The following is a 26,314-nucleotide window of genomic DNA, read 5'->3' as shown; positions in this document are numbered from 1 at the left end:
ATGAGGAAAGTGGCAAACAAAACCACTAAGAACTACCAATGCTAGAAAAGTTTGAACCTAATAGAAGCAACTTCCCCCCCTTTTTGGGGAAAACAGGTATGAAGGTGTTGAGGGAAGGGGAAGCATAGAAAGAAGAGAGTGCTCGCTGGAAACGTTAACAGACATTCACAAATTCACAAAGGAGAACACGGTTCTCCTCTCAGCCAAACATACCCTAACCTCTCCCGTATAGAGAGATAAAAGAAACTCTAGGTAGGCTTAAATGCTATGCTGTGAGTGTCACTCACCTTTGCAATAGTTTAACTGATGTGGAAATTGGTCCCATTCAAAGGAGAACAAAAAAGTGACAGATACATCCCTCATTTTAATAATACACCAACTAGTTTAAGTTGGACTCCTGGTATTAAATGTAAATTTGCATCTATGCTCAGAGGACTGACTTCATAATGTAAGGGGACTGAGAGCCTTCTATATGAATCTGAAAAATCTCACGTTTATCAACACTGTATGCAAAAAAAGGGTTCATCTTAAATTCTAAATTTCAGGCATAGACGTGTTTTCCAAGGGGGGGGTCCTCAAGATAACAAAACCTCAACTTCTTTTTCATACTTAAAACAGTTTTCTACATTAAGCCATTTAATTAATGAGCAAAGGTCCTGCTTCACTAATGGCGTACTATCTGAAAAGTTCCCTTTGCTCTAACCTTTGGTGGCTCTTGTGGCAGAGAAACAGGTTCCGCAGGAGGAGGAGAAGTAGACTTCTCCTCTGATTCTTCTGAGTTTTTCTCCTCCACTTGTGGTTTCAGTTCTTCAGTTTTTGTTTCAGATTCTGGCTCAGGTTCAGGGTCATGAGAGGCTTCTTCTAAAGGTTCCTCTATGCCATTACTACAATAAAACATTTTGTTCATTTTTCAGTATGAGTGAAATGGATACATTTCAAGTTGTCTGGATGGAGCATAACTAGTCATGTGCCAACTTATCAGATATAAGTGCTTTACAAGTTCAATGGGGTGGGAACCAAGGAATTGTAAGATCCTGAACATTCCCCAAGAACGAGTTGAAGCTCACGTATCTATCAGGAGCTTTGAAACGAAAGTCCAATGAAAACATGGATTTCTCCAACCTTACCATGCTAAAACATATTGAACTACTTACCATATATACTCGAGTATAAGCCGACCCAAATATCAGCCAAGCCACCTAATTTTACCATAAAAACTGCATTTAAATGTGCTTTAAAATCTTGACTTATCTATGAGCCCCTAATAAAATGCTTAAAAATAAATAAATAAATAAAAAGAAAATGTGAGTATTCAAAAAAAAACTCGACTTATCCATGAGTATATATGGTAAAATGTTTATTTTGGTGTTAACTATAATTTCCCTATTTCATGAAAAAAATAAGATAAAATGCTAACTAGCTCTGTGCTCTCCTAAAACAAATCACTGTATTACCACTAAGGGATAAGCGTTCTACACTAGAAACTATGTTCACTTTTTAAATAAACAATTCTTTCAAAATGGTCTGCATATACATAGTAGGTATACAAGTAACTATTACAATCAGAAGTTGTAAGAAATATCTACTTACAACAATAATCCTAGTTTTAAAAGACACACTGCAACTAAATGCTAGTTCACACCAAATTTAACCTCACAAACATTCTTACGTCACAGGGTGAGCTTCATAGTAACCGCTACTGGAATTCTCCTGAACAGGTTCAGGAGATGGTTGCCTTTCTTCTTGTTCCTCTTCTACTTCATCTTCAGACTCTGACAATACACAATGCATCACACATCTCTTTTAAAGAAGCTAAACACAATTTTTGATACACATTTTATTATGCTTAAGGAAGTAAAGGAAAACTTATGACAGCAAGCAATTACATCATTGTTACTCATTCTCTAAAAAATAAAAACCAAAAACTGAAAAGCAAATAGGATGAAGTATCAAAATGATGGTAATTTATATTTAAATATTAGTGGGAAAGGATGAGGTGGATTTTCCACAAATTTATTCAATGGAGAATCAACACCAACAACAAAAAATGTGGACATAACGGCAAGTTATGATACTACCTAGGTAAGAGCCAAGACTTTGTGGGACTGGTTTTCCGGAAGGCCTGGTCTCATGGGACATCTTGGTCAAGTGGCTTAATACAGTTCTCATAAAGCTATGCTTGAAGTTCTAGTTTGGTGGACAGTGCCGAGGGTCTAAACATTTGTGAGCAGCCTTCTAAGATAAAACTATTGGTCTCTACTCAAAGAAGAAACTAGTCTACAAGACAAACAACCTACATGAAACCAGAGGACCTCATTGACCCTGAAGGCCAGAAAACCCTCACTACCACTACCAACCTATTCTAACTAGGGTTACAACAGATGGAGCCAGATAGGAGCAAAACGTGGAATAAAAGGTGCAGTAAAGAATTTAACCACTGCTTATGAATGAGTTGTGTAGACCTTGTTAATTGGTAGCCTATAGTACTGTAAAAAGCTTCAGTATAAACACAAAATATTTGAGAAATAATGACAAAGCAAACACTTTTTATCAATAGAGAGCAATTAAATATAACTACAGAATAACACCGCCAATAGGGATAAATGAACTGTGAGAAAGAAAGCTCTATGCTAGCCTAATTCCATTTTGTACAGTAATCAGTTTGCTAAGTACACCAAAAAGCCAAGCTCACTGCAGTCAAGTCCATTTTGGTTCATAATGACCCTGCAGGAAGGACAGATCTGTCTCTGTGGGTTTTTAAGATGCTAATTATTTATGGGAGTAGTAATCTTTCTCCTGCACAGTGGCTGTGCTTTCAAATTGATGATGATGTGTGTAACCAATACATAACAACTACATAACCAGGGTTCCTTTGGCTCAGTAAATAGGCACAAACAGAGGATGAGACTAACAGAAGCGTTCTCACTTTCTGTGCTACATTAGTTTTTGTTTGTTTTTAATTACGGTATTTTATTGAGGGGCCCTTACAATCTTATGACAACCCATCATTCAATTTTATTAAGCACACGTGTGTGTATGCATATGTGTGTGTATACACACACACACACACACACACACACACACACACACATATATATATATATTACGATCAGCATTTCCAAAACATTTTATTTCTACTTGAGACCTTGGTATCACGTACTATATTAGTTTTGCAATGCTGGTTTCTGCATAGTTTCATATACTCAACATCTATTTTATAACCAGTGGAAAATGAGATGAAAATCAGTGTGACTCAGTTACACAACAAAGACAATGACATTTCATACTGTCCATGCCCATAAACAGAGAGCCCTTCTACCTTACAAATATCTCACCTTCATCAAGTTCTGGTTCAGAATCACCAAACACTTCATCTTCATAACGAAACATATCATTGTGAACATAAAACTTATTTGGAACAGAACCCTATAGGAAAACAACATCCAAATAATTCCATAAATGTCAATAAATTAGCTACAAAGGTAGCTAATCACACAACATATATTTCAATTTTAATATTTTTTTTAAATGCAAGCATACCTTGGCAATATTGTGGAGTCAGGTCCAGGCCACTGCAATAAAGCTAGTGTTGTAATGAAGTGCAAGTCACACATTGTTTGTTTTCCAGTGCACATAGTGATGTTTACATTATACTACAGTCTATTATTAAGTGTGCAATAGCCATCATGAATACGTTTGAAATATTGTGATAATTACCAACACGTAACACAGAGATATAAAATGAGTATGGTATTGGAAAAAAATAAACTTGCTCAATGCAAGACTTCCATAAACCTCCAGTTTATATAAAACACATTATCAGCCAATTGCATGCCAGGAAGGCACACTCAAGATAAGTTTTCCAAAGTTTAACATGCTGTGCTGTTCATTTAAACTAAAGGGAATCATTCGAAGATTGTAACTCAAGGAAGGACTACTCAAAATTAAAACACCGAAACCAATTAATGAGTCAAAATGGTACATTTTGTTTGCTAAATGCAACCTGTTAAAGGTTGAAAAACCAAATCTTTAAGAGAGCAGATTAGCCAGATGCCTTTCCCGTGGAGCTGATAGCAGACTTAAACCCTTTAAAAGACTTAAGCAGTCCAACGCTTATCAGACAACTCCACTAGGGCTCCTTAAATATAACAATAGTCATCATCTACTATTTCTGAAAACTATCCATGTGCACAGGTGTCAGTATTAACCTTTACTTCCAAATCATTACCAATATTTTTGTACAAGAGCAAACACATACAAACTCAAATAATACCAGTTTCAATACAAAAATTTCAAATAGCAACACGAAAATTTAAACCTATTAGAAGAAACACTTGGGCCATTTTAACCAACTAGAACCAGCCAAATGAAATAGAAACAAAAACTTACTTCAGGAGCCAGGACAAATGTTTGCATAAACTTCCTCTCTGGTTGTCCACTGTTAGACAGTAAGCCCATGACCTGAACAACTACTCCATCACTCAAGGTTGCATGAGCATCCACGTGACGGATTTTAGTATGACATTCACTGAAGTTCAGAGATAATACTTTGTGATGTATATCCTTGATCAAGGAAGAAAGAGGAAAAAACACTTGTAATATTGTGTTACCTACTATATCCCCCTAGTGACTTCATTACAATTCCAGAAAGTCAATCATTTACTCATTCCACCATCCTTCATTCTTGAGCACCACACCAGATGATTTCCCAATGGGTCTCTGGTGTTATAAGGAGCCTTCAACAATTTCTTGGAAAAATTCCATTACATTTAGATTCCCTTTCTCCATGGACTTTTTGAAGTCTACTCCCACCCCAGTATGCCTAGGTTCTTCCACTTTTTTGTAACCTAGGTTCTTCCTAGGTTCTTCCACTTTTTTGTAATAAAGTGGAATTTGGTCATAAATCGTTGGCAACTAATTTTACTTACAGTACATGTTTACTAAGGCCATTTCGACTTACAATTGCCACCTTACCCCCAAACACTGTGAGGTCAAATCCTAAACTTCAAAATCTAGTTAAGCCCCAAAGCCTCTACACCAAGTCTTTCTTCCTCTGTAAGTCTTATGGGACATAAAGGTCTTTATTTCTATATACTTAATACAATGTCTCCGTTGTTTCTTATGTAAAATACAATGTTAGGGAGGATGCATCCTCCCTTCTCTTTTGTGTCAATTTCACACAAACCTGGATACTTAATAAGAGCTCAAAGCCCCTCTGGCAATGACTGAAACAATTTCCAGTTACAATTAATGACCATTGCTCCTCATAATGGGAAAAATCCACAGCCACAAAAGGCTACTTTTCATATATTTATCTTAACACAAAACATCTAAAATATGTATGAAACTGAAACTTACATTTTGACCATAAACAGCTTCTTGGGGCTTTCCACTAGCATCTACTCCACCATGAACATAGGAAGAATTTCTGCCATAAAACCTGTAAAACCATCAGTAACTAGGGATTAACATTGAATTTTCACAAAATCTCAGAGGCAGTAGAGTCCTGGTGTCAAACAGACCTAGGCTCCAGCCCTGGCTCTGTCACTAATTAGTTGTGTAATCTTGGGTTAGAGTTACTTAAGGTCTTTTTTTTTCTTGGTAAAGTTCCGTTTCCTAGGTTATAAAACAGGAATAGTTAACTACTCCACAGGATTGTTATAGGGCTTCAATGAGATCATACACACAGGATGCTTAGTATAGCGCCTGGCAAACTAAGCAGACACCATTAACTATTCCCATCTAATTCTTAAATGGAACAATTGAGGTAGGTATTCAAAGTATATATTAAATCCTAACACTATAGCAAAAGACCAATTTATATTTCGTTCAGATAGAAAACAATCACCAAAAAGCCAACAGATGGTTCTATTTAATATTCTACTCAGAATTCCAAATGATAACTAATTCCAAAGGATTAAACTAAAATAATTCAGATCATCAATATCTACTTTAACATCTAATTTTTCATTAATATTTTCGATAAATTGTTTCCTTGATATTACCTATATAGAAATAATAGCTTTTACAATTAATGTTATCAAAGAAACAAAGCTACTTTTTTCCTACCAAGAGACACAAATGCCTACTACTAAGCCTTTCCTTTATTCCAGGCAGAGGTCTCACTGTACTATACCTGTCCTTTAACCCTCACAACCTCCTGAAATAAGGGCTATTATCCCAATTTTACAAATGAGCAGACTGAGGTTCAGAAGAGGTTAAAACAACTCACCCAGGGTCACACATCTAGTAAGTGGGAGAGCTTAAGACTCGAACCCAGACAGTCTGGCTCCAGAGTCCATGCTTTAAAACCTGTATTATTTTTAAGTTTATGTTATTTTCTCTCATATAACACTGGCAAGCATGTAAACTGGTATTTTTTTGGAGGACAACTTGGCAATATTTATGTATATATATGAAAAGCCTTAGAAATAATCATACCTTTGATGAAACAATTCCACTTCTAGGAACTTATCCTAAGGAAATAACTAGAAAGGTGCACAAAAATGCATGTTTAAGGATATTCAATACAGTGTTGTTTATAACAAGTGAAAACTTACAAACATCCTAAACTTCCATCATTAATTAGGGAAAGGGTTAAATAAGCAAAGCATAAAACAGAAGAATTCCATGCTGTTGTTTAAAAATGATGGTATAATCCTTACTGTTTTAAATTTTACTTTTTGTAACTACAAAAATAAATGTTCACTATAAAAGGGAAAAAAAGCTAACACTAGATGTCAAAAAGACCAAATTTAAGAGAGTAAAAAGGCCCTACTAATTCTATTCTCCCCAACTCCCTCATATACACTGTCAACAAAAATATCTTCATTTTAGATTAAGGAAGAGGGTGTGGGAGACACATTAATTGTCCTTTATATATACTCTATTTCAGTATAATAGCATGGTTGGGCTCTGGAGTCAGAACTGGGTCTGAATAATGGCTATAGCTAGCTTATTCATTTACTGAGAGATCTTAGATGAATTACCTAATTACAAAATCTCCCTGTGCCTCAGTTCTCCCATCTGTGAAGTGAGATAATAAGAATATCTACACCTTATAACTGTTTGCGATAATATACACATGTATGTAAAGGGCATATAGAAAACATGCGTTTAGAAAAAGGAATGTCCCTCTTGACAGCCTATGCAAAATGAAGTGCCACTGAAACCCTTAGCTCACACTTGGCTTATGTGTTCCACAATACAGTAAACACCTGTGGAAGCTGGATCTGGCATACGACAGAAACCTACCTAATATGGAGTGATTAGAAAAGTGGTAAGACCGCGCCCTGTTAAAGGTGGAAAACATTTAAGACAGAAAAAAAATAAAGTAGTCCCACCAGGTTGTGGTTTTCACGAGTTTCGTGTACTTACGAAGTACATAACTAGGTACTCTGTAAGTATTCTACTTCCGAAGATATGCCTTACAAGAGCAGAAATGATCACCACTTACATTTTCCTCCAGAATATAAATCAGTTTTGTTTTAATCTCCAGAGAAAATAGGGTTACGAACATCCTATTCTTTCCAAGACAGTAAATAAAGCTACTGTTACGGTTTTACCAAATACCAATATTACTCTGCAGATGAAAATACTTCTAGTATCATCACGTAACTGATCATTGAGTAAAGGAACTTAAGACATTTTAACCTAACGATTTAACCTAACTAATGCACATTGCAACCATTTAGTTGGTTAGGCCTAAGATTCTTTTAAAAAAGAAAGATAAAATACCCAAGTACCTATTAGTAAGAAGATATACATAATATATTTTTAAATATTGGCTATGGTTTAGAAACATTCGGAAAGATACCATTGGGCATAAAACTAAAGAAAAACCATTTTAACACATTTAAGAAAAAATAGTAAGAAATTAATTTAAAATTTACCTGTGTAAATATTCTGGAGCTTTATTCAGCAAAGTATAGTACTGCCTCACAAACTCTCGCCCTACAAGCAGCGGACTGGGTTTCTCCATAACCATTTCTTTGCTGCACAATGTCAAATGCTGAGGGAACAAAACACAAAAATGCCATTCATTTTTTGCAATGATTGTGATAAATTCTGGCCATGTAAATGGCATAATGAAACTAGAATCATTTACTAAAAGGTAATTTACAAAAACAACAAATTCCCAACAAATACTGGTAGTCCCTAATGTTTGCATCTGTCCATTGACACACCGGTTGGTTAAGTAGCAACCCTGTTTCCTTTCCTTTCCCCTTAAGTTGAGTGCTGCATCAGACTAGGAACACAAAAACCAACCATTTTTGTTCACAATGTCCTTGGTCTGTTGGGATCATAATCTCCTATCCTTGAAATTCCAATGGTTTATTTTTGATAACTAGAAAGCATGCACAAGCCAGGAGGCATTGGAGGTTGCATGGATCACTGGGAAAACATTTTGAGATGTATCGTTTTCTCTTTCTGGTAATTAATTTCTTTAAAATGGTGGCAATGATTACCATCAGCCATAATACTTGTCACTTTTTTTTTTACATTTGGTATAGTCTTTTCCAAAAATGTTTCCTCAATAACTACCTGTACTACATAGAAAGTATTGAGTGTGGAAAATATGATACTCTGGTGAACACATATTAAGTCTCCAGCCTTCAAAGAGCGGGAGTCTGTTAAAGATTATGCATAGACAGGATATTCCGTAAAACAGGGTTGTTATAACAGAAGAATTGTCTGTTAAGCTGGCACCTCAAAGACAATAAAGATTTTAAAAAGGTAATAAAGATCAAGGCAAAGAATAAAAATAGAATAAATGTTCTCATCAATTAAAATAGTAAAAATTACAATAACATCAAAATGAATTTACACTGGGGGAAGTACAACAGAAAACTGGGTGAAGGGAGTCATCAGACAGTGTAAGATATGACAGAATAATAATAATTTCTAAATTATCAAGGAATCATGAGGGAGGGCAGAGTGGGGAGGAAGGTAAAAAATGGAGCTGATACCAAGGGCTCAAGTATAAAGCAAATGTTTTGAGAAAGATGATGGCAACAAATGTACAAATGTGCTTGACACAATGGATGTATGTATGGATTGTGGTAAGAGTTGTATGAGCCCCAATAAGATGATAAAAAAATAAAATGAATTTACAAATACAATCAAGCATGCTTTCCCCAATACACGATTCCTAAAGTGAGCAATACCACTGGGGATAGGGGTGGGAGAGGGGCTTCAAAAGAGAGACCCACACTTTATCCTGGAGTGTGGGCTATCAGTATTTTAAATTGCCAGGGGGTCCTGAGTAATTTTCTTTCCTGGGGGGGAGGGATGGTAGATCAAATAATTGTGAGAATCTATGTTTTAAACAAACACAAATCTCACAACCAAAGAAAAATCACCATGACCATTACAATGTGACACTGTTCACAATCAATTTAGGTAACAATTATAGAGAAAACTACATCCAATACTGTGCCTTTTAAAAAATATTAATCATTCTATTGGGAGCTCTGACAAATCTAACAATCCATCATTCGATTGTATTAAGCATCTTTGTACATGTTACCATTAACATTTCCAAAACATTTCTTTCTACTTGAACCCTTGTTATCAGTACTTTTTCCCCTCCTTCCCCCACCCTACCAGCTTCATGAGTCCATTTATATTATTGTTATTTTGTGCCTTACACTGTCCATTGTCTCTCTTCACCCACATTTCTCCAACACTGTTCTTTCAAGTCGGTTGGTTCCACACAATGAAACACTTCCTAGTCCTGCTATCCTCCTTACAATTCATTCTATTTGAGCCCACTGTTGCAGCTACTGTGCCAATATATCTTGTTGAGGGTCTTCCCTGTCTTCTGGGTTGGTTTTTTTTTTGCTCATCCTTTACTTATCAAACATGATGTCCTCTCTTCAGGAAATGCTCCCTCTGATAACATAACGTCAAGACAAAGTATGTGAGACAAAGTTTCACCACTCTTGCTTCCAAAGAGACATTCTGGAAGTACTTCTTCCAAACCAGTTTTATTCAGCCTTCGGCCAGTATATGGTATATTTAATATTTTTTGCCAACACCAAAAATCAAATTGATTAACTCTTCTCTGGTCTTTCTTAGTTGCTGTTCAGCTTTCATGTCCACATGAAGCAAGTGAAAATACAATAGCTTAGGTCAGGTACACCTGAGTCCTTTGCTTTTGCAACAATTTAAATAGGTCGTTTACAGATTTGCCCGGTGCAGTATTTTGATTTCTTGACTGCAACTTCCATGAGCATTGTGCATTCAAATAAATGAGAATTCCTTAGCGTTGCTTATTGGCCTAGTGGTGTTTTTTGTTTTATATTAGGTGTAATTCATACAGAAGACTGCAATCCTTGATTTTCATCAGCATGTGCTTCAAGTCCTCCACATTTTTGAAGCAACAAGCCTTGCCATCTGCTTATCACAGGTTTTTAATGAGCACTCCCTACAATCCTGTCACTGAATTCTTCACATAGTCTAGCGTCTCAGATTATTTGCCCAACAGGATGAATACGGACACACTCATTTTAAAAACAATTTTATTAGGGGCTCATACAACTCATATCACACATACACACATATATATATATACATCAATTGTGTAAAGCACATTTATTTGTACATTCATTGCCCTCATCATTCTCAAAACATTTGCTCTCCACCTAAGCCCTTGGCATCAGCTCATTTTTTCCCCTCCCTCTCTGCTCTCCCCTCCCTCATGAACCCCTGATAATTTATAAATTATTATTTTGTCATATCTTGTCCTGTCTGACGTCTCCCTTCACCCACTTTTCTGTTGTCCGCCCCCCACCCCAGGGAGGAGGTCACATGTAGATCCTTGAAATCGGTTCCCCCTTTCCAACCCACCCTCCTTCTACCCTCCCAGTATCGCCACTCACACTATTGGTCCTGAAGGGATCATCTGCCCTGGATTCCCTGCATTTCCAGTTCCTATCTGTACCAGTGTACATCCTCTGGTCTAGCCATATTTGTAAGGCAGAATTGGGATTATGATAGTGGGGGAGGAGGAGGCATTTAGGAACTAGAGGAAAGTTGTATGTTTCATCATTGCTATATCGCACCCTGACTGGCTTGTCTCCTCCCGAAGACCTTTCTGTAAGGGGATGTCCTTGTAATAGGTTCCCTACCAATGGGCTTTGGGTCTCCATTTCGCACTCCCCTCATTCGCAATGATAATGATTTTTTGTTCTGATGATGTCTGATAGCTGATCCCTTCGACACCTCATGATCACACAGGCTGGTGTGCTTCTTCCATGGACACACTCATTTTAAACCATGCAGTATCCCACTGTTCTGTTTGACCAATTGTCTCTTGGTCTAATATACAGGTTTGGCATGAGCATAATTAAAGATTCTGACATTTCTCTTCTTTAAGTTAGTATTTATAACTTGTTAGGATCCACATAATCAAATACCTTTTCATAGTTAATAAAACCCAAATAAACATCTTTCTGATAGTTTCTGCTTTCTTTCGCTCAAGAACAATCTGACAACAACAAGGATATCCCAGGTGCCATGCCTTCTTCTGAATCTGGCTTGAGTTTCAGGGCATTCCCAAACATAGACTCTGTATTCTTTCCATCTTCTATAGCTCCTTCCCGTATCATTCAGTAATTTCACAAAGAATCCTACCATCATTGCAACTCAAGGCTTCAATTTTTTTCTTCAATTCTTTCAGCCTGAGTAGTGTCAGAGTCTTCTTCCCTTTTGGGTTTCTAACCCTAGATCTTTGCACTCACTGCCATTAAGTCGTTTCTGAATCAGTGACCTTGCTGAACAGGGTAGGAATGTCCTTGTGACTTTCTGAGACTAACTCTTTACAGGAGTAGAAAAATTTATATTTCTCCTGTCGAGTCGGTGGTGGTTTTGAACTGCTTAACTTGATGCTAGTAACTCACTCAAAATGTAATCATTCCAACTCACTGCCACTGAGTCGATTGTAACTCATGGTAACCCTTTTTAACAGGATAGAACTGTCTGATGTGGGGTTGTGAGGCAGTAACAAGTCTCATCTTTCTATGGAGAAAGGTGGTTTCCAACTACTGACCTTGTGGTTAGCAGCCTAATGCTAGTGAATGTGTAACTACTACTTTCTGTGATACTGTGTCATTTCATTACAAATGTCCCATCACATTCATAAATTATTTGCCCACCATTTTTGGCACTTCCATTTCTCTATAAAAAACCCATGGCCACCGAGGTCAATTCCAAATCACCCAAGACCCTATGAAGGGTTGTGACCCTGTCAATCTTTACAGAAGCTGAAAACCTCATCTTTCCCTGTGCAGCAGCTGGTGGTTTGGAACTAATGACCTTGAGGTTAACATGTTTCCCAACAGCATCACCAGGGCTTGTTTTTTATATCAATGATAGGTCAAAATATAATGAAATTTTAGTATCATAAATAGTTGAGAAGGGTATACAGAACTCATTACCATCGATTGATTCAAATTCATAGTAATCCTATAGGAAAGAGTAGAACTAACTGCTCCCATGGGCTTTGAAGACCATAATTCATTACGGCAGCAGTTCTCAACCTGTGGGTCTCGACCCCTTTGGGGTCTGAACGACCCTTTCACAGAGGACACCTAAGACCATCGAAAAATACATATTTCCAATTGTCTTAGGAACCTAGACACTGCTCCTCAAGCCATCTCCAGGCGGGTATACCCACATGCAGATATGCCCACATGAGTCATGCCAACCTCATCACATGCACCCTGTACAAATACAGGTGCATGTGACAGGGTTGGTGCCATAATGTACTTATGCGGACCAGGCACATGTGTAGAGAGCAGCAGTATGGAGGTAAAACAACACTTCATGAATTATAATTACTGGGTAAATGTGAAATCATGTACCGTAAAATCATCAACCCCTTCAAAAAGAAAAAAAAATCTCTGTACTACAGGAACTTAATATTTTGTATTATTAATGCTATTGTTATATATTATTTTCATTAGCAAACCATCCTATGACAATGGATCATGTAGAGAAAAATGTTAATATAGTGAGGATTTTTTACAGTATGGTTTTACCTCAATTATTACAGCAGGAATTGAGAAAGCACAATGTATTATTTGTTATGAAGTTCTTATCAGCTGAATCTATGAAGCTGAACAAACTAAAATGCTATTTTGATACCAAGCAACCAAGCTTTGCCAGCAAAGATACCAACTATTTTAGAAGCAAAGTTGGACTCAAGAAATCCAGACTTGACACTGGTAGCAAGTACCACAAAATGTACCAGCCACTGAAGCTTCTTATTTGGTGGCGCTCAGAATCACCAGAGCTATGAAACTTCACACCATTGCTGAGAATTTACTGTTGCCTGCAGCCAAAGGCATTGTTTGAATTATGATCGGAGACGAATTTGTTACGAAATTTGAGTATAATTTCCTTATCTCAGGACACTGTCCGCAGAAGAATAGATGACATGTCTGCTGATATTCTTGATCAGGTAATCCAGGAAATTAAATCTGCTCTACTTCCAATATTTAGCAGCCAGTTAGATGAATCTACAGATGTAGCAAACTATTCAGTTACTTGTTTATGTGAGGTATATTAATGATGGTGACTTTGAAGACAAGTCTCTTTTTTGCAAACCTCTTGACATGACAACTGCTGCACGTGATCTATTTGACACTGTTGGTTCATTCCTGAAAGAGCCTAAGATCTCTTGGGAAAAAGTTGTGATGTTTGCACAGATGGTGCTCCAGCTATGCTAGGATGTCGCTCTGGATTTCAACGTTTGGTGCTGAACGAGTCACCAAAAGTGATCAGAACTCACAGTGTGATTCATCGGCAAACATTAGCACGGAAGACGCTGCCACAGAGTTACAAGAAATAATGAAAAGCGTCATAAGTTCTGTCAATCTTGTAAAGGGGAGCACTTTCAACAGTCGACCGTTTCCCTAACTGTGCAACCAGTTGGATGCGCTGGATAATGCTCTATTTCACACTCAAGTGAGATGGTTGTTGAGAGGAAAAGTTTTAAACGTGTTTTTGAGCTTCGTGATGAGCGCAAAACATTTTTTAATCAGAAAACAAGACCACACTTTTCAGATAAAAGTAAACGGCAGAAAATAGCATGAAACTTCAGCTTTGCCCCCCCCTCCCAAAAAAAATTGGGTGAAAATAAAATTTACATGTTGCCTACCTTATGTACTTTCTTTGAGGAACATGACATTGAACGAGATAAAAGGATTACGCTAATTTCTGTGAAAGAACACTTGCACATGCTTGTAGATGAAATTTCATCATATTTTCCAAATCTACACCCAGATTTTGACTTGCCAGAAGCCCATTCACTTTCAAAGTTGAAGATGTTCCTGAGTCAGTTCAAGAGCTATTCATTGAACTTATTAACAGCAATACAGCGAGAACTGATTTCTCTACAATGCCAGTTACAAAATTCTGGATCAAGTGTTTACAGTCATATCCTGTTCTTCCATTTCCAACAACATATATTTGTTAAACAAAGTTTTCCAGCTTATTGGTTATCAAGTCTAAATAGAGAAGTAGACTTGTTGTGGAAGATGATTTTCTTACAAAGACTGCCCTGAAAATTTCTATCCTGTGAGAAAGACGCTATCTCAACCTTCACATTGATGTTGGCTTTTTATGCATACTGTGGCAAAATGTAGCAATGTAGTTTACTGTTGTTATACTAAGACTGTTACCTACGCTTCAAAGTGAAATTTCATTTATTTGTAATTAGAAATTAATATTTTCACATATAATGACATACTGTTTTATGAATTAATCACTATGCTTTAATTATGTTCAATTTGTAACAATGAAAATATATCCTGCCTATCAGATATTTACATTAAGATTCATAACAGTAGCAAAATTAGTTATAAAGTAGCAATGAAAATAACTATGGTTGGGGGTCTCCACAACATGAGGAACTTGATTAAAGGGTTGCGGCCTTAGGAAGGTTGAGAGGCGCTGCTTTATGGGAATAGAAAACCTTGTTTCTCTTGCAAAGGAGCTGTTTTTTGCACTGCTGACTTTATGGTTAGCAGCTCAATGCAAAATTCCCAAGACTACCAGGACTGTTGGTAGGTTTATAGTTAGTCACTAAAGTATAAAGGTGATGATATTCATTTGGACTGTACAGAATTAAGGAAAAGATGGTGGAGGCAATAGTGCTCTATTATTACTCATTATAAAAAATAACAATTCAATCAAAAGAGGTAACCGTGGAAAGTGAATTTCCAATGGCAAATGAGATTAAAGATTAAGGCAAGGCTAATCTGACAATACAACAGCCCCTGCAGTCTTTAAAGGTTTGGGAAAGCATCCACAGGGAATGTTAAAATGAAAATGTTACTCAGAGGATGATATTTAATTAATGGTGATGCAGGGGTGGGTGAGAGGGAGGAAAAGGGGAGTTCAGGAATGTAAAATAAAGGCCGGAGAGAGCACTAGAACTGTGAATGCACAACTAATTTTAAAGGCAATTTAACCATGGGGAGGGGGTTCTAAAATTGATATGGTAACGATCACACAATTCTCTCAATAAGATTGAACAGTTGAATTGTATGATATGGAAATTATATGCAAAAAACATTAAAATACAAAATAAAACAAAAATCCTCTAAACAGGATTTGAGTCCCTTGAGGATGTCAAATTTGCTATTAAACATGGTATAAATTAAATCGTGCATAATTCTTTAGAGAAGGTTAGAGATGGAAATACTTCTGGACACATCTAGACCTAGATGGCGGAAAGATTCAGAAACAGCTTCACATTTTGATATGTTTATTAAATAAAGGTATCTATGGGCTGAGCTGCAAGTCAGTAGTTCAAAACTACCAGCTACCCTGAGGGAGAAAGATGGGGCTGTGTATTCATGTAGGAGTTAATAGTCTGGAACTCACAGGGTAGTACTACCTTGTCCAATATGGTCACTCTAAGTCAAGGTTCACTCAATGGCAGTGAGTTTTTTGCTTGCTTTAGGGGGGAGGCAATATTTTTTTATAGTAAAACTTTTTTACTTTATTACAATGAATATTTGTGCTATGGCAAAAAGATGTACAAAGTTGTTCATTGTCCTAAAAGAAAAATAAGAAACAATCTAAATAAGTGTCCATTTGGAGGAAAGTGATTTGATAAAAAACATAAGCACTCCATATTAATAAAGCTGGCTGTTCAAATCCATTCAGAACCTTCTCAGAAGAAACCCCCTGGCAATCTACTTTGCAAATATCACAGCCTTTGAAAACACTAATGGAACTCAGAAACATGGGACCATCATGAGAAGAAATCAACTTGAGGGCAGCTAGTTTGGCTTTATACATAAAATAGAATACTATGGAGAAGAGCTGTAAGAGCCTCCAATAAAATGAGTAAAATGTATACACATAAAGTACTATGCATCCTTGGATATAAGGAGCAAAGATTGAAGTCAAGGATTTCATCAGTCTTAGATCTACAAATAATTCTGATGGAAGCAGCAGTCAAGAAAGCAAACAACACATTGTACTGGATAATTCTGGGGCACATGACTCTTAAATGGTGAGGTGCATGCAAGGCTCTTACTATGAGGACTAAGGTACACCTGATTCAAGCCATGGTATTTTGAATAGCTTCATTTGCATGTGAAAGCAGACAATGAATATGGAAGAAGAATCAATGCATTTGAATGATGCTGTTGGTGACGAATATTCAAGGTACCACCAACTGCCTAAATAACAAATCTGTCTTGTAAGAAGTAAAATCTGAATGCTCATTAGAGGCAAGGATGGTGAGACTGTCTCACTTTGGACACTATCAGGAAAGACCAGTCACAAAAGACATCAAGTTTGGTAAGGTAGGGGAACAAAAAAGGAGGGAGACTGGCAAGGAGATGGATTGTCAAAGAGGTTGCAACAATGGACTACTCAAACAACATTGAGGACTTTCTCTCTCTCAGTAAAATAACTTATTTCAATCATTTAAAAATACAACCACAGTACCATTTCAATACTATAAAGTAATATACACACTTAGGGAAATTACCAGAGACACTGTCAGGAAAGTGATAACCACAGGTCAGCAGTTCAAATTCACCAGGTACATGGGGAAAAGATGAGGCTAAGTGCTCCTGTAAAGATCAACTGCCTCGGCAACTTTATATGGGTGTGTCACTATTAGTTGGATATATCTGGAGTTCACGAGAACAAATGAGATTGTTTAAATGACATTTCTCCAGTTTATTGAAAGTGTTAGGTAGCAAGAGACAAGGGCAGGGGGGTTGTATCCATCTCCATTCCTGAAGGCCCCCTATAGGAAGTTGGAAGAGAATCAAGCATTAGCCAGCCATAAAGACTAACTGGGCATGCTCCAATTTGAGCACGATACCAGGTGGGCAGTACAGCCAATACTTCCAACCACAACTCCCAGACAGAAGCCTCAAATACCTTGACTGCGGGACCACCAGCCCCTCTACCTTTTTTTCCTTGCCCTTCGACTCCTTTCCCTGCACCCGCTCAACATGCCTCGGTCTCTCTGGTCTCAGTTCACCAAGTGCAGAGGTTCACAGTTCCACGAGGTTGTCCATGTTCAGCGGTGAGCCCCAGCAAGGCCTATGCGTGGTTTGGCACCTTTCCCCGAAATAGCATGTACTTTTAAGATTGTAAAACCTGAAACTTCTTCTGTCCTTTATAAAAACTCACTTGGGTTACAAACCAGGCTCCAGGGTGAATTCTTTCTCATGTGAAGCCAAGAAGGAAGGTATTTTCCAGCAGAGAAACCTAACAAAAGGACTTGACAATCATTCAAAATTACGATAAAGTGCTTAGACCTACAACCAGAAAATCTAACTTTAAGAAAGTCTGAAGATGTATTGAAATCACAATTACAAACAATACAAACATCACAATGCACAATCAAACATATGCTCATGGATAATTGTTGCTATAGTACACCAACTCATAAGCAACCCTGTACAACAGAACAGAACTGCCCACAGTTCCCTGTGCTAGGCTAGAATCTCTATCTATGGGGAGGAGATTGCCAGGTCTTTTCTCCCAGGCACTACAGTCCGCAGTTGAGCACTTATTAAAGTGTTTTGCCAGTGGGGTTTCTTCACTGCAAATGACTGATAGAAAATGTCATGTCACTCTGGTGGCTAATGGAGAAAATAGCCAAAATGACAATGGCCAGGTCAAAATAACCATGTCATTTTATGTTATAAAAAAAAAGTCAAGGAATGAAAAGAAAATGGCATCTAATAAACCAAGACTCTGAAAAAAAAATGTCAGCACTGGAAAATTCTATGTACAGTATCTTGTTGCTTATAAAAAGAATACTGCTTTCTAAAAACAGGGCACAGTTCTCTTGACTAGAAACCGAGTGACAAAATCTTATTTGAACTAGGAGACTCAATCTCCTTCCACTTTAGAGGCGGCCCTCACTCACGGCAAGGGATTATACTAGCTGGGCCCAGGTTCTTCCTTCCCACGGCACAGATTGTCCACTTGGGTTTAGAGGGGCACTTTTATTAGAAACAAAGGTTCTGAAAATGTAGAAGTCTGTTTAAAGCAGCTTTGCTAATCACAACCACATTCATTGTGTACCTTTTTTTAAGAGCAACGACCTCCTATTTCTGTGGTTGGCCATGGAACGTGTGGCCGCAAATACATCTAACGCCACAGTGGGAGAAAGAAAGGTTAAAGGTGATTATGGATTCAGGCTCTTCCCTTCACAGAACTCAAAGGTTGAAATGGATATTTTCAAGTTCAGAAAGTGTTAAAAGTGTCCCAAGCCACTGAATAATGTGTGGGAATTTTAAATGGGAACATATCTTGCTATATACACTTTCATCAAAAACTCACTAAAATTTTAAAATACATACACACATCCTTCTTCTTCAAGGATAAAGCAACTTGATGATTTATGACTGCTATTAATGGAAAATGCTGTTGCTATTGTTGGGAACCACTGAGTCAGTTCAGAAGCACTGTCACCCTAAGACAACAAAGAAATGCTCCTGTAGCCAGTTCCCCCCTCACAATTGTTATGCTTGAGCCCACGGGTTACAACCACCAGGTCAAATACAAAAGGGGGGGGGGTGTCTCCGCCCACTGGAGCCTTCCTACATAGTATGCATTTTCCCCTGTGAGTCCAGTGGTGAATTTCTTCGTAAATGCAGTTTCACTGGAACCTGTTTTGGTGATGGCTGATTTAAGAGAAAAGCATGCAGCTATGAAACTTTGTTTCCTGCTCGGGAAAAATGTTGCAGAAACTGTTGTGATGTTGGACACAGCTTAGACAGTGCTAAGGGAAAAACTCAAAAGTGTATGAATGAGTGGTTTTCTCATTTCAAAAAAGGTGAAATGCTAAGTGATGACAAACCTCATTCTGGACATCTGTCAACTTCCAGAAGGGCAAAAAGGTCAACTTGTAGAGTCCACCAGTCAGACTATTAATCAAACTTTCTATGTAGATGTTCTGAAAAGATTAAGTATGCAACTAAAAAGGCCTGACTTGTGACAGAGAGGGGACTGGTTTTGCCATAAAAATGCACCTGCTCATGCAGCCCTCTCAGTGCACCAATTTTGGTTAAAAAACAGCAATAACTCTTGTCCTACGCACCTTACTCTCCCCTGACCTTGCTCCATGTGACTTTTGTTTCTGCAAATACAGAGGGACATAAAAGGACAGCAAGAGGATAACATAGAAGAGAAGGAAAAAACAGGGAGGTACTGTCAGTCACCCAAATGGATGAGCTTGAAAAATGTTTCCGAGAATGGAACTGCAGATTTGACAAATGCATTAAATGTAACGGAGAGTACTTTTACTTTGAAGGTGATAAAGTTGCTTTGTAAATTTAAATACATAGTTTTGGAAAAGTCCAGTTTTGGGGGTACCCCCTCATAAATCACCTTGGGGAAACAGGTCTTCCTCTTTTTTACTGGCCACCTTCTACTTGACCAACCATGATGTTTTCGCCAAGGACTGATCTCTTGATGGCACCGCCAAAGTATGTCAAACTAAGTCTCACTATCATTGCAACCGGTGGGCCCTCCAGCTGCACGTCTCAGAAGACCTCACCATTATCTCCCGGAATGTGGATATATATAAAAAACTGCATGGGTATGCTAATCGGAATTCAACAAGTATTCTTTTAAATCATTTTATTGGGGGCTCATACAACTCTTATCACAATCCATACATACATCCATTTGTCAAGCACATCTGTACATTTGTTGCCATCATCATTCTCAAAACATTTGCCTTCTACTTGAGTCCTTGGTATCAGCTCCTCATTCCCCCACCCCACTAAGTATTTCTTTTTTTTCCCACTAAGTATTTCTTAAAACAACAAAAAAATCTCATTGAAGTATCTTTCACATATTCAATGAGTATTTCATTAATACTCATTAATAGTTCTTAGTACAATTTAGACTTTAAAGATTTATATTCTAAACATGAATGGCAGATGGTGAGGTGATACTTCAATTTGTTTTATTTCCTATACTTTGGACATGTTATCGGGAATGACCAGTCCCTAGAGAAGGACAACAGATTTAATGTGGAGGAGTACCGAAAAAGAAGGACGGCCCTTGACAAGAGGGAGTAGACAAGAGGGAGTAGTAACACATGGCTCAACAATGAGCTCAAACATGAGAATTGTGAGCATGGCGCAGGAACAAGTAGAGCTTTGTTCTGTTGTACACAGAAGTGCTATGAGTCGGAACCCACTTGATGGCCGCAGATATATTAAAAAATGGAAACACTGCCCTAAAAATAACATTATGTACTTATAGTATTCTTTTACTAATTTTACTTCCCTAAAAAGCTTATTAGCTTCACTTACAAAACAAGAAACTAAGTGATGTTTAAAGAGACTAAAGAAAGTAGTTCAGGTTCCTCACTGATCGTTGGAAGATTTGAAACGAGGTCTCCTGCCTTTGGTGATATTGTCATACACCAGGTTAAGCAATGACCCCTTTGGAAAGCATACAATGACAAATTCAACTGCTTATCTGAGAAATCCTTGGGAAGAGCTAAAAAGCAAAGAGAATATATGGTATGATGAAAGCATCATCAAAAAACAAGTCACTCCAAAGCATCTCCCTCCTAAGGTATCTAAAAAAGGAAAAAACCAACTATCGAGATGGAGTTTATTGCTTCTAGCATCAAGCAAGGGATTCCAAGGGAAGAACTAATTTATTCTATTACTATGAAACATGTGTCTACCAGGAGAGAACAACTCATCATCAAACTCTTGAGTGCAAAGGCAACTCAAGTTTGTGCCTAACAAATCTCAAGACTTGAAAGGGCGAGGATTCACCTTTCTCATATACACTCAGCATAAAAATGTGGGGGAAAGTGTTTTTAAAGTAAAGCAGAAACCAATCACAATGATCTACATATAACTCCCTCCCAGGGTGGCGGACAACAGAAAATGGGTGAAAGGAGACATCAGTCAGTATAAGACATGGGGGAAAAAATTTCACAAATTGTCAAGACATCATCATGAGGAAGGGAGGGAAGTGGGGGAATGAGCTGATAGGAAGAGCTCAAGAACAAAGAAAATGTTTTGAAATTGATGACATGACAACATGTGCTGGGCACAATGGATGCATGTATGGATTGGTACGCGCCCCCAATAAAATGATTTAAAAAGAAAAGTAATGCAGAAAGTAACGCATAATTGGTAAATGGTAATCAACAGCAATAATCTATCAGGACAAGTTTTAATAACCTAAAGGCACTAGGTTTTAAAATAACTGACAATGAAGTTTTCCTTTATCTCTCATAAGTTAACTGTGGATAATGAATATGTCTACCAACAATGCCAACATTTTATTAAAACCAGGAGTTGTCTACTGATAATCCAGCTGCTCACCTGCTAACTGAACTTTTAAGCTTACCAGGTAGTCAATGAACTTCCTCTGATCCTGTTTCACCCCATTCTTGATCCGGGCTTCCTATGACTACCATTACTAATTCTTCCACCCTTAATATTCAAGAACCCGAAGCCTAACAGCTCTTAGACAGAAAGCAGTGCTTTCAGAATCAACCAGCCCATGTTAACACAAAAATGCACACGACTAACTCGAAACATTATCACCAAATTAATAACCCAGATCAGTTCCTGAGAATTCCAATTGCTCATACCTTAAAGGGGGGCGGGGAGATATGGGAGTAGAATCTGCGCATTAAAAGAACCAATGGATACCAGGATACAAACGGCAAATGTTTACTTGGAAACTGCTCACCCGCCTAAGGCTATGTTAATTGCCAAATATGGTGCTGGGCAAGGAATTCCCAGTTTCTTTCACTCAAGCAGATGGGCTACCTAAACTGCTGTTAATGATTAATAGACAGAGTTAGGTTCAAGGCTAACGTTTGGAAGATTAATTTAAGATGTAATCTTCCTTGAACCTAAAAACCAGTTTTTCACTCCCGAGTTATCATCACAACAATCACGGGGCGAGAAGAGGATGGGGTCAGCTAGCTCTGCTGTATCACTCCACCAACAGCGCACGTGCTTAAAAAGGGAGGGGGGAGTGGGAAAGGTACGCCCCTCAAAACAAGGAAATCTGGTACCCTTTAGCCGAAAAACGTTTGATTCTCGTGGGGGGGGGGGGTAAGAGAGCAATCTACACTCTCCCCAAAGTGGCAGAGGGCCATCTTAAGAAACTGGCTGTTATAAGCACAAGATTCAACAAACAAAACGAACACCTCCTCGGCGGCTTCTATTTTCTCACTTAATAGCGGTGGGACAGCGAGAAGCCCCTTCCCCAAAGCACCGGAGCATCATTCCATTCCTGGGTCAGCCAGGGATCCTCTGCATAAAAAGGGCACGAAGAGGCGCGCGTTACAGAACGCGCCTGGACTAAACCCGAGGGGGGTCAGAGATAACGGAACACTAGGTATTGGGTAATCAAAAGCGGCAGCTGTCTTCAAACCCGGATTTTGTTTCCGTCCACAGAAATGGTGCCCGGAGGCCGGTACTTTCGCATCTGCGTCGCTTCTGCCTTCGCCGACACAGCCACTTCCCCCCTCCCCCACGGGCGGGGCGGCGCCGGGCTCCCCGCTCCGAAGGAACCGGGCATTAAGAGCCGCAAACGAGCCGGAGACAACACGGGGTCTGGCTCCTCGGCCTAAACCATCCTCTCCGGGAAGCGCCGCTCTCCTTCCTGTACTAAGCATCGCCATCAGCGTCCCCGGGGAGCTGCGGCGTCCCCCTCCCCAGCCTCATTCCTCCGCCAGCCCCGGCCCCACCTGTGCCCTTTGAGTCCTCCGGCGGCACAACGCGCGCTGGCCACCATCCTTCCCACGCGGCTCCCCCTCCCTCACCTGAGAGAAAAGCCTCGTCTCCCTCACGCACACCCCGCGGCGTGGGCAGCCTCCAAGAACAATGTCCCTCCCTGCCACGACACCTCCGACCAGGGGGTCGCGCACAGGACGGCAGCCTCCAGGCGCGGCGCGCGCAGGGAATGTCCCCTTCCGACCACCACACCGACCGCCCCTACCGGCCCCCGTACACACCTCCAACCAACAGCCGCGGCGGGGACGTCGCGCGGAGGTCAGCCGGACAGTGGCAAGACGCGGCCGCAGAAGCTTCTTTTTTCTCCCCGCTCCCTCCTTCCGATAAGCCGGCGGCGCCGAACTGCCGTGAGCGCGTTCCCCTCACTGCCACTTCTTCCCGGGCGCCAGGATCTGCGGTGAACGACGAGGAACACGGACGTCCCGCCCCCTCTGCCACCGCCCCCTCTTATTGTTTTACCCCTGCCGGAAGGGCCGGGGAACCCCCCAGCACGGCGCCAGCCAATCAGGCATCTCCGTCGCGAGCCGGCCCAACCTCCTCGCGGCCCTCTGCGGAGCACGCGCAGAACGCCGCCGCGGTCGCGTACACTCGTGCCCGGAAAGCCGGGCAACCGGAACCGGCCCAACGCCGCGGCGAGAGTCCGCTGATTTGACGTCACAAGGAGCTGCTTGGCTTCAGCCTCGCTCCCTCCTTCGATAGCGCTCGCTACCAAGAGCTCGTTTGCTGCAGCTCAGTACTGCGTTTTGGACCCTGATCGCCCTGCCCTCTTTTGATTATTAATTGTTAGAGGGAGGGAATTTTAAATTCCTCCTGCTAACCTAAATGAGCATAAAACGCAAGTAGCTTCGGCTGTTTGCATCACTCACCTTTGCTGTTTACTAACCCAACCTACTACTGGGAGTCTTTAAGTGGAACAGGGCATAGCCCAACATTTCAAAGCAACGATAGAGCAAAGGCCCTCTTACATCCATTTACACACACGGCTAAAAGGTTGAACTCCTGGAAGATAGAGCTTTACTGCCCTGCCCTAGATATAGTCGCAGGCTTGCCCCTGAGGCATGGCTGTAGAAAAGCTAACTCTCAGTTTGTAATTGCCCTTGATTCCCAGAGAAAGCCAAATCTTCAAACCCAGGGCGCTACCTAAGGCTGGCAATATTTCTTGCACAATATCAAGATAGAGGAATTTTAAAAACAAACGCTGAGAAAATTAGGGGAGGGAGGAGGGGAAGGGCAGTCAAGTATAAGTGCTTAGCATATAGCAACTATAATTCAAGCACAGAAGTGGCCTTGGTTTTCTTCACAATCCTGCAAGGTATTTGACACGTGATAACGGATTTAGAGAGGCAGTGCCAATATTTGGACCTTCCAAAGCGTAATTGTCGCTGTCTCAGCTTGCTTAATCATGTTTGTTTTATGTAGCACACACGGGCAGACCATACCATTTAAGAAATGAACCATGGCATGTTTTTTTCTTAAAGCAACGTAAAATAATACCCCAAACCAACCAAACTCAGTGGCATTGAGTCCACTCCAACTCATACCCACCTTCCAGGGCAGTTTACAACTGTTCGCGTGCATGTCTGAGAAGGTCCACTTTTTAGAAGAGGAGAGCGCCGCTTTGGTCTCCCTCAGAGCAGCAAGTAGTTTCAAACTGCTGACCTTGTGGTTAACAGCCCGCTGCCTAACCACACTACATACATAGTTGCTGTTAAGTATGTTTATACCAGACATTGTTCCAATAACTGTAACTGTTTAAACTTTCAATAGCGCTGTGAGTTAATGATTGTTATGCTTTTATATATGAGTCACTAAGTAGATGATGGTTCACAGCTATCCTACAGGACAAGGTAGAACCTGCCCCTGTGAAATCCCTGAGCTATAACTCTTCATAGGAGTAAGAAGGCCCTAACCATGTATGTAAGGGATAGAGAGGCCCAGTAATTTACCCAAGGCCCCATAGCTAGTATTTGGTGGGCCTGGAATACAAACACATGTAGTTGGAATTCATCACAATTTATCTGTCTTCTCTATTGTTGGCTGACAGTTCAGCTGTCTCCAGTTGCAGCTATCCTGCACAATGCATTACATTCTTGAATGTGTACGGTAACACACAGGTGCAAAGGCTTCTCCACAGCTAGGATCTCAGAGCTTAGTGTGCATCAAAAGCACCGTTGCAGCTTGTCAGACTAGATGGCTGTGTGTCCCTCCCTAGGTTCTAACTTCATAGGTCTGTGTTGAGGCCTGGGAAATTTTATTGCCAACAAGTGCCTAGGGGCTGCTGCTGCCACCACCACTGCTCTTCCCTTGACCTCTGGCTAAATACCTGCTGTTGGAACCTCTAGGGCATGCCTCCGCATGAGAACAAACAACTGCTCAGGGGAGAGGTCAACACACTTGCTCTGTAAAGGGCCCAATGGTCAATGGTTTAGGTTTTGAGAACCACAAATAGTCTCAGTTACACATTCTCCTTTTATTTCTTGAATCCTTAATCCTGACAAATGAGTCAATACAGTCAATACCATAGGGTAGGTAGGGTAGAGCTGCCACTATGGACTTGGGAAGCTGTACAAGCTAGATGGGGGCAGAAAGCCTTATCTTCTGCCCATAAAGCAGTTGGTAGATTTGAACTAACTTTAGGGCCAGTAGCCCAACACATAAGCTACTACATCACCATGGGCCTTCACTCAATTACTCACTGCCATTGAATTGGGGCTGACTCATAGTAACCCTATAGGACTGGGTAGAATTGCCCCTGTGAGCTTTCCAGACTCTTTAAAGTGGTAAAAAGCCTTGTCTTTCTCCCAGGGAGTCACTGATAGTTTCAAACTGCTGACTTTACAATTAGTAGCCCAATGGTAACCACTATGCCACTACAAGACTTAGGCGAATTACAAAGTTTAGTGCTTTTATTCTATCTCCTAGATTATTGCCTAGTTTTCTGGGTCTTAAAAGCTTGCAGCTGCCTGCCATCAAGGGACACCAATGGGTCTTTATCCAGGGGGAAGAGAGAAAAGTATCACGAGTAGGAGGAAGAC

The 26,314-nt window shown here is 39.8% G+C and overlaps 1 protein-coding gene across 3 annotated transcripts in view; it reads right to left on the bottom strand.

Moving 5' to 3' along the window:
• Positions 1–23,712, bottom strand: part of G3BP2 (G3BP stress granule assembly factor 2) — a 33,675-nt gene extending 9,963 nt beyond the window's left edge. For 2 of the 3 annotated variants that reach the window (XM_075544190.1, XM_075544192.1), the window contains exons 1-7: positions 23,501–23,712; positions 7,893–8,011; positions 5,359–5,440; positions 4,390–4,563; positions 3,336–3,426; positions 1,670–1,772; positions 704–884 (exon numbers count right to left, since the gene is read on the bottom strand). In XM_075544190.1, coding sequence (XP_075400305.1) covers positions 704–884; positions 1,670–1,772; positions 3,336–3,426; positions 4,390–4,563; positions 5,359–5,440; positions 7,893–7,987 — 726 coding nt within the window. In that variant the 5' untranslated portion in view covers positions 7,988–8,011; positions 23,501–23,712. Of the gene's footprint in view, positions 1–703; positions 885–1,669; positions 1,773–3,335; positions 3,427–4,389; positions 4,564–5,358; positions 5,441–6,441; positions 6,489–7,892; positions 8,012–23,500 lie in introns of those variants that run through there. The other variant, XM_075544193.1, reaches the window with a different exon arrangement.
• Positions 23,713–26,314: the final 2,602 nt, after the last annotated feature.

The sequence above is a fragment of the Tenrec ecaudatus genome, chromosome 3, assembly GCF_050624435.1.
Source record: "Tenrec ecaudatus isolate mTenEca1 chromosome 3, mTenEca1.hap1, whole genome shotgun sequence".
Taxonomy (NCBI): domain Eukaryota; kingdom Metazoa; phylum Chordata; class Mammalia; order Afrosoricida; family Tenrecidae; genus Tenrec; species Tenrec ecaudatus.
This window is presented reverse-complemented; position numbering and strand designations above follow the sequence as displayed.